An 8358-nucleotide genomic window follows, 5' to 3' on the forward strand; every position below is an offset into this window, starting at 1 on the left:
CATACGTATTGAAGTGCATGTATGAGGCCCAACCAATTTTCGTATCTCTTACATCTACAACTTCTAGATAAATGCAGCTCATATCCTCCAATTACAGCCGTCCGTCGACCTTCAACACTCCCCAATATATAATATCGGTTTAGACACGGTGACTTTATAGTCAATTGATATATTCATGCTATACTGCTTAATGGCAAAAACGCACTTTTCCTTACTTTCAAATCTCTAGCCCACGAATAGCTCCTCAAGATCGGAATCTACGGCTAGTTGATAAGAATGTAGTATTTCAGGATACTGCGAGAACTCGGCTGCGTACGTCGTATCGGGGTCTATCCGAGACATGTGTGCCTCAGGATTATTGTGTATCATAATACGACAAATCTGGTTCCCGACTGAAGACGCGTTAATGTTTTCATCGTCATTCACACCTTCGTCGTCAATATCATCCGGGACCTCGTCCACGTCGGGATCATTACCACTATCGACCTCGTGATCACAAAGATTACTACTATGGTATACATCATCACCAACCACATCAGTCTCGGGTGCAACATTAAGCTCAATGTCGATCCCGTGTATAGTTGATTGACTATTAACCTATGATGTCAGAACCACCATACACGGCTTTTAAGCTCCATCTTCTTCACCTGATGGAGTGGGATCTTCAGTTGGCTCTACACTAGCTAACTCAGCAAATAACTGAATCGGTGCATTTTGGTTCTCCAAGTCCCACAATAAAGAGTGACCATCGTCTCCACGTCTTCATCGTCTCCACGTTCCATTTCAGTGTATTTTATAGGATCCGTCGAAATTGGAAACTTGTAGAAAAGTTTTGAGATCCTTCTCCTACAACGTCTATAAATTTTTTCACTAATTTTTTCCTTCATATCATCAAACGAAATATTTTTATTAAATCTCATTGCTACTTGTTTGCGACAGTCCAATATACATCCCACCGTTGTTGTCAAAATTTCTCCATTGAAATAAACGCATACGAAAAATTGATTTTCCATCTTCAATACTAGATCTGTTAAAAAAATTTCAAAATTCTCAAAACAGTTTTGAATAGCAAAAATGTTACATAAAATTTTTAATGCAAACTTTTTCATTCAGAAGCTAACAAAATTAATAACCTAACAAAATTAATAACATAATAAAATAACTTTCAAATAATTAAATTACTAACAAGACTTTACATTCTATTTTAAAAGAAATAAACTAAAATAGATTATCTATATTTTTGTTTTCCTTTCTTTCTTTCTTCTCCCTATCTTCTTACTTCTGTTCTGCTAAATTTTGTGGCTTTTGCTTATTTAATTTTCGGGGGAGTATATATAGGGGAAAAATTAAGCACCAGTAGCGCCTGTAAGATAGGCTCCACCAATCGCGCGTACCAGATAGGTGCCACCTACCCCCATACTATTTTCGTATCTCTACACGGGTCATATACTGATCTGGAAAAAAAATACAAGCAGTGGCACCTATGAGAAGGTGCCACCAATAAAATAATTATTTAAAAAATAAATATTTTAATATAAAAAATGGTTGCGCCTGTTAGATAGGCATGACCTAAAAAACATACTATTTTTGTATATAATCTAACTGATAACCTATTTCAATATTTAATTTTTTTAAGAAATTATTTAGATAAAAAACCCAAAGATTTTTATTTACTTATTTTTAAAATGTTTGAGAGAATTTTTTATATTTTCAAATACGAATAATGTGAGTCCAACAAAAATGAAATCCAAAATTGAATAGTAAATACACATTAAAAAAAAATCAAAATGATCATTATAATGCACTAGCCTTGAAAATTGGTTCAAATTTAGACACTGATGTGCCTTGCATGGGAAAGCCAGACCACACGTCATATTTCTAATCTGAGGAAAATGACACACAAAGAAATATTATTTTCATTCTATCATACAAACTCTACATTCTCATGAAACCCTACATGTAATTGCATTCATAAAAAACATAAACCTTTTAAAGAAGCCAACTAACATAAAAAGCCAATAAAAAAATTATATGTTTTTTTATCGAAAATAAATAAATACAAGCCGATCCATTAAGCATATTGTGCTCATCAAAATCAAATTATGATATCTTTATTTACAGATAATAATATATGGCACTTTGTGAATTTTTATTAGCAAAATCTAATATCATCATTAAATAAATAATAAATAATGACTAATATTCCAACGAAATATGGTGACTACATTTATGAAGAAAATCGACTTTTACAAAAATCATTTGCCATATTTTTCTTTTCGAGAAGCTAGCTGTTTTGCAGATTTCATGGCTAATCTTGCTATTAATAATCCTTAAGGTCTATGCAAATCTGAACCACCTTCTTTATTATCCAAAAATAAATGGATAAAAAATTAGCTAAAATGAGCATTTAAGAATAATGAATACAATTTATCAATTTTAAATAATTTTATTAATAAAATAATAAATTTAATTTTTAAAATTTACACATTTTATAATATTAACTTCAATTTTTTAAATTATATACAATTGATGAAAATTATTAATTATTATCTTAATTACTCACTTTTAAATTTAATAAAAATAAATTATTTTTTAATCAAATAATTTATTTAATATTAAAATTGAAAGGAATCATGACTCACGAGAGATTTTTTTACTACATAAATGAAAATTTATTATAAAATTTCAATGATAATTATTCCCAGAAAATAAAATCCACAAGCACAATTAGAAAATTATTATACCTCTTCAATTGTATTTAGAGAAAATATTTAGTATGGCGGTGGAATTTAAAAATTAAAACATAAAAAAATAATTAGAAAATTAAAATTCAAGTTTTAATCCATATTCCAAAAATAGGAAAATGTAAACATAGTAATTAGAAAAATCCAGCCAACCTCAAGGAACCTGATACGTCTACGTCTAACTAAAGGCAGCTGTATATATTTAAAAAGGTTAAAATCTGCTCTAGGTCCATATATGCTTCATGATTTTATAATTTAGTCCTTATTCTTTTATTTTTAGAAATTTAGTCCCTTTACTTTTCATATTTTAAAATTAAGTCCAATTGTTAACACTATTAAAATTCTTCAGTTAAATTCATTAATGTAATATTTTAAAATAAAAAAAAACTCACTTAATAACTGACTAACAAAAGAATAATGGTGTTGTTCAAATGCAAATTTAAAAGGGGGCAATCAAGAGCCTTCCCTCCCAAAAAGGAAAATATTTCATTTAGTCATTTTTTTAAATAATAAAAATTTAAGTTAATATATGATAAAATTATATATTTACCTCCTAAAAAAATAAAAAAAGATATATTTAATTTTTAAAATAATAAAATTATATTTTAACTTTTCAAATTATAATGTAATTTCAACTCTCACTAAAAAAATTCTGAATTCACTATTATAAACTTGAATTAAAAAATTAAATTTATTCACAATTAAATTTACATTTTTAAATTTAGAAATAAAAAGATTGAATTCCTTAAAATAAAAACAGGGAAGACTAATTTCAAATATAAAAAATACAAGGACCTATTAAAAAAAGTTCAATTTATCCTCTCAAAGTCAACAATTTTGCTTCATAGTATTCCATATAAATTCGTATGTGGATGACTGATCCCAAAGTAGAAGATTCGAATTTTTTTCTTCTTTAAAAGGAGTTCGCCTAAATCTCAAATATCGTCATCATTTTTCCCCACTTGGAAGCAAAAATAAATATATAGAGAGGAACCATTCTCTGGAAATCTTCGATTCCATTGAAGAAGTTGAAGCCCAGAGTTCGATACTTTTTTATTCTTTCATGATAAACAGGTATTTCCCATTATTTTTTTGCTATGGTTTTTTTCTTTTTCCGGGGGGGGGGGGACTCTGTCCTGTTTCTCTGTTTTCATGGAAAATGGCGATTGAATTTTGGGGTAAATGGATTCCCTTCTATTGCTTTTTGGTCTTTAGTTACTTTTTTGGGTCCTGCCTGCACTTTTAGTAACCCCTTAAAGTCAGTGGTTTCATATCTATTCTTTTTCATTTACAGCTTTTCGAGGCAAAAATATGACTTTCCCCAGAGAATTCAAATGTTTTTTAATTTGCATGTAGTGGGTTGACATTAAACAATTGAATTTGATAATAAATGAAGTTGTTGCGGAGAGTCATCTCTGTTATGGGTATCTGGTGGGCCAGCGATATTTTGATCCTACAGTGTTTTATGTTGAGTTGTTTGGGCATTTTGTCTTAGTAGTTTATTTTATATGGTGGCTTTGTGGACGCATGCATCAAATAAAATCCATATTAGGCCTTTTGATATGATTTAAAGTTGTAGTGTGATTTCTATAAGCTCCATAAGGAGGATATTCTTGTTATAAAGCAGCTACTAAAGCTCAGGTAGTAACCTTAAAATATGAGAAAGAGAATTTAGTGCTGACCTCACTTCTTGCAACTTCAATGGATAAAAGAGAATGACAAAAGCTGACCGTTCTTTGAGGAGAGAAGGGGGAGTTCTTATATTGTTACCAGCTTACCATGTCTTATTTGGACAGTCTCAGTGGATGTGTAGGTTCTTTTATAAGATTTTGAAGTTTGACAAGCTATCTGTCATTGCAGGAACTGAAGCGTAAAGTGTTGGTCTGTGTTGGTGTTGTCTCAGTGGAATATGGCTTCTAATACTAGTGTAGGACAGAAATGTCCATGGCCGATGAAGGCTACATCGAATGGTTTCTTCCAGGGTGATAACCCCCTTGATTATGCACTTCCTCTTGCCATTCTGCAGATATGTCTGGTGGTTGTACTCACAAGGGGTCTCGCTGTTCTTTTAAGGCCGATAAGGCAGCCACGTGTGGTTGCAGAGATCATCGTGAGTCCCTTTCTTTCTTCAATGTTCATACTTCTGCAATAATCATTTATTAGTTCCCATCTTAGTGTTATTTATGTATGGTTATTAGCATACCTGCTGACTGGTGTAGAACTATGGAGAAAGTATGAGGTTCTGTTGCTTTAGTTCTTCTCCCTTCTCCTCCTTGTTCACTTTGAATTAAGATATTCTTGTCAAGTGTAAGATGGTCAAGCGACCAACAAGCTTATGCAAAGTTTAGAACAGCTATATACATGTCATGCGGTAGGAACCAGTTGATCTGAGAAAGGCTTCATTTGTTTTTTTGGCTTCCCAGTGGATGTGTCGATCGGATAAACATGTTTTCATTCATTAGAATTTATGGTTAATTTGATAGTGACATCATTTATATTTTTTTGCTCATTTATCAGGGAGGAATTTTGCTTGGGCCATCTGTTCTGGGTAGAAGCAAGAGCTACTTAGAAGCTATATTTCCTCCCAAGAGTCTCACTGTATTGGATACCTTAGCAAACCTTGGTCTCATTTTCTTTTTATTCCTTGCTGGCCTGGAGATAGATCCCAAAGCCCTGCGGCAAACTGGGAAAACCGCCCTTGCAATTGCCCTTGCTGGTATAGGGCTTCCTTTTGCATTAGGAATCGGTTCTTCATTTTTACTGAGAGAAACTATATCGAAAGGTGTAAATGCTTCGGCTTTTCTTATATTCATGGGTGTTGCTCTTTCTATCACTGCATTTCCTGTCTTAGCTCGCATTCTAGCAGAGTTGAAGCTTTTAACCACAGATGTTGGAAGAATGGCCATGTCAGCTGCAGCTGTTAATGATGTAGCTGCATGGATTCTACTTGCTCTTGCTGTTGCCCTATCTGGCTCCAACACTTCTCCTGTTGTATCACTTTGGGTCTTCTTGTCTGGTTGTGTTTTTGTCATTTGTTTGGCTCTCATTGTACCACCAATTTTCAAATGGATGGCTCGTAGATGCCATGAAGGCGAACCAGTAGAAGAGATATACATATGTGCTACATTAGCTGTTGTTCTTGCAGCTGGGTTCGTAACTGATGCCATTGGAATTCATGCCATGTTTGGTGCTTTTGTGGTTGGAGTTCTTTTTCCAAAGGAAGGGCCATTTGCCCATGCTCTTGTGGAAAAAGTCGAGGATCTTGTATCTGGTCTGTTCTTGCCATTGTACTTTGTGTCAAGTGGACTGAAGACAAATATTGCAACAATTCAAGGGCTCCAATCCTGGGGTCTTCTGGCTTTGGTGATTTTTACTGCATGTTTCGGGAAGATCATTGGGACTGTTGTGGTGTCCCTTTGTTGCAAAGTGCCTCTTCGTGGAGCTCTCGCACTCGGGTTCCTTATGAACACAAAAGGGTTGGTGGAACTGATTGTTCTCAACATTGGGAAGGATAGAAAGGTGAATTGAGTTTTCTTTCTTTAGTGGTCATCAGTAAGGTCATTGTTCATTATATTCTTTTTATGAAATAAATGATGCATTTTTCGGTGTTTGAACTTTCAGGTTTTGAATGATCAAACATTTGCTATTATGGTTCTAATGGCTCTCTTCACTACATTCATTACCACACCAGTTGTTATGGCGGTATATAAGCCTGCGAGGCGAAAAACGGACTACAAATATAGGACCATTGAAAGAAAAAATTCAGATGCTCAACTAAGAATATTGGCCTGTTTTCACAGTGCAAGAAATATACCATCAATGATCAATCTCTTTGAGGCTTCACGAGGAGTTGCGAAGCGTGATGGACTGTCCGTGTATGCTCTGCATCTCATGGAGTTGTCGGAGAGATCATCGGCTATACTAATGGTACACAAGGCAAGGAAAAATGGGCTTCCCTTCTGGAGGAAGGGTCGGCGTTCAGATTCTGACCATGTGGTTGTGGCATTCGAGGCTTTCCAACAACTGAGTCAAGTAACTGTCCGATCAATGACTTCAATCTCTTCAATTGCTGACATGCATGAGGATATATGTTCAACTGCTGAGAGCAAGAGAGCTGCAATCATAATCCTTCCATTCCATAAGCACCAGCGAGTAGATGGCTCTTTTGAAACTACTCGGACAGACTTCAGGTGGGTGAACCGGAGGGTCCTTGAACATGCACCTTGTTCTGTCGGAATTCTAGTTGATCGTGGCCTCGGTGGAACCACCTATGTATCTGCAAGCAATGTTTCTTACTTGATAACAGTGCTCTTCTTCGGGGGTCCCGATGATTGCGAAGCACTTGCTTACGGAGCTCGAATGGCTGAACACCCTGGTATCAGTTTAAACATCATTTGCTTTGTAGTGGAACCTGAGACCATTGGAAAAATTTCTACAATTAATATGCAAGAAAATGCTGGCATCGAAACAAAGTCATCAGCTGAAGAATTTCTATCTCGGTTTAGGAATCTACAAAAGGATGATTCCGTTAGATACGAAGAAAAAGCTGTCCGAAATGTCACCGAAATCATTGCTGCAATCCGTGGGGCAGACCGCTCCAATCTTTTCCTCGTGGGGCGAATGCCTGAGGGTAAACTGGCCTTAGCTTTAAGGAGGAGAAGTGAATGCCCTGAACTAGGAGCTGTTGGTAGTTTGCTGATTGCACCAGATTTCTCAGTGACAGCATCAGTCTTGGTCATTCAACAGTACAATGGCTACACATGTCCGAATTTGGACCCATACATGGAAGAAGAATCACCTGACAAGGATTCAGAATCCAGCTAAAAACATCTTCTTCATGTTTTTCGTGACACAGGAAGGTTTAATCACAGAGTCACTTCCCAATGGTATGTTTCGAGTTGTTTTAGACAATAAAGATCTAATTCTAGGTTACCTTTCTTTGAAGATATGTAAGAATTTCGTATATGTATAGGCTGGAGATAGAGTTAAGAGTTGAATTGAATCATTATGATTCAACCAAGGGACGTATAGTTTATAGGCTTAGCAACAAGTGGATAGTACCATAGCAGGGTACATATTTCCAGGGCAATTCGTGATAAGCTTTCTCATAAACTGGATAAAAGTAAAATGAAACCCTGTTTTCAATAAGCTGAAAGCTGATGATACTGCCAAGGAACTCTGTTTTCAGTAGGCAGTTTTAAGAGATTTAAATGGTATTCCAATCTGTAACTGTGATCTAGCCATGGTATCTGCATATATGGTTGCTGCAAATTTTGGCAGTAATAAGCAGACTTGGGAGTACCCATTTTGCCATGTTAAAGAAATTAATGTTTGATTTTTTATTTTTATTTTTGACTTGAGTTTAATCTTGTTGATACTAAAAATCACCCAAAAAAAATGATTTTCATTCTGAATTTAATATTAATTTTTATAATTAACGAATTAAGTCTTTTATTAAATAATGGCAATGCAAAAGTTGGCTTATTTTTCTTAAACAAAATGAATTTTGGAAATTTATGTTTAATAATGTATGGTATATATCTCATGAGCCGGGTTGGGCGGATGCAAATTTTAAAGTATATTTTTTAGGTTCAGGTTTAATTTAAAAAATGAG

The 8358-nt window shown here is 34.5% G+C and overlaps 1 protein-coding gene across 1 annotated transcript; it reads left to right on the forward strand.

The window, feature by feature from the left end:
- Positions 1–3593: 3593 nt before the first annotated feature.
- Positions 3594–8092, forward strand: LOC107951161 (cation/H(+) antiporter 18). The gene is made up of 4 exons (XM_016886097.2): positions 3594–3818; positions 4605–4854; positions 5262–6263; positions 6366–8092. The coding sequence occupies exons 2-4, from the start codon at positions 4654–4656 to the stop codon at positions 7566–7568; spliced, it is 2406 nt and encodes an 801-aa protein (XP_016741586.1). The 5' UTR covers positions 3594–3818; positions 4605–4653; the 3' UTR covers positions 7569–8092.
- The last annotated feature ends 266 nt before the right edge of the window (positions 8093–8358 follow it).

Source organism: Gossypium hirsutum, chromosome A02, assembly GCF_007990345.1.
Source record: "Gossypium hirsutum isolate 1008001.06 chromosome A02, Gossypium_hirsutum_v2.1, whole genome shotgun sequence".
Lineage (NCBI taxonomy): Eukaryota > Viridiplantae > Streptophyta > Magnoliopsida > Malvales > Malvaceae > Gossypium > Gossypium hirsutum.

Excerpts from the sequence above, each read along its gene's own strand:
- LOC107951161 (XM_016886097.2), top strand. The coding sequence starts at position 4,654 with ATGGCTTCTAATACTAGTGTAGGACAGAAATGTCCATGGCCGATGAAG. Across the intron at positions 4,855-5,261 it reads GTGTGGTTGCAGAGATCATC|GGAGGAATTTTGCTTGGGCC; the intron begins GTGAGTCCCTTT and ends CTCATTTATCAG. Across the intron at positions 6,264-6,365 it reads ACATTGGGAAGGATAGAAAG|GTTTTGAATGATCAAACATT; the intron begins GTGAATTGAGTT and ends TTGAACTTTCAG.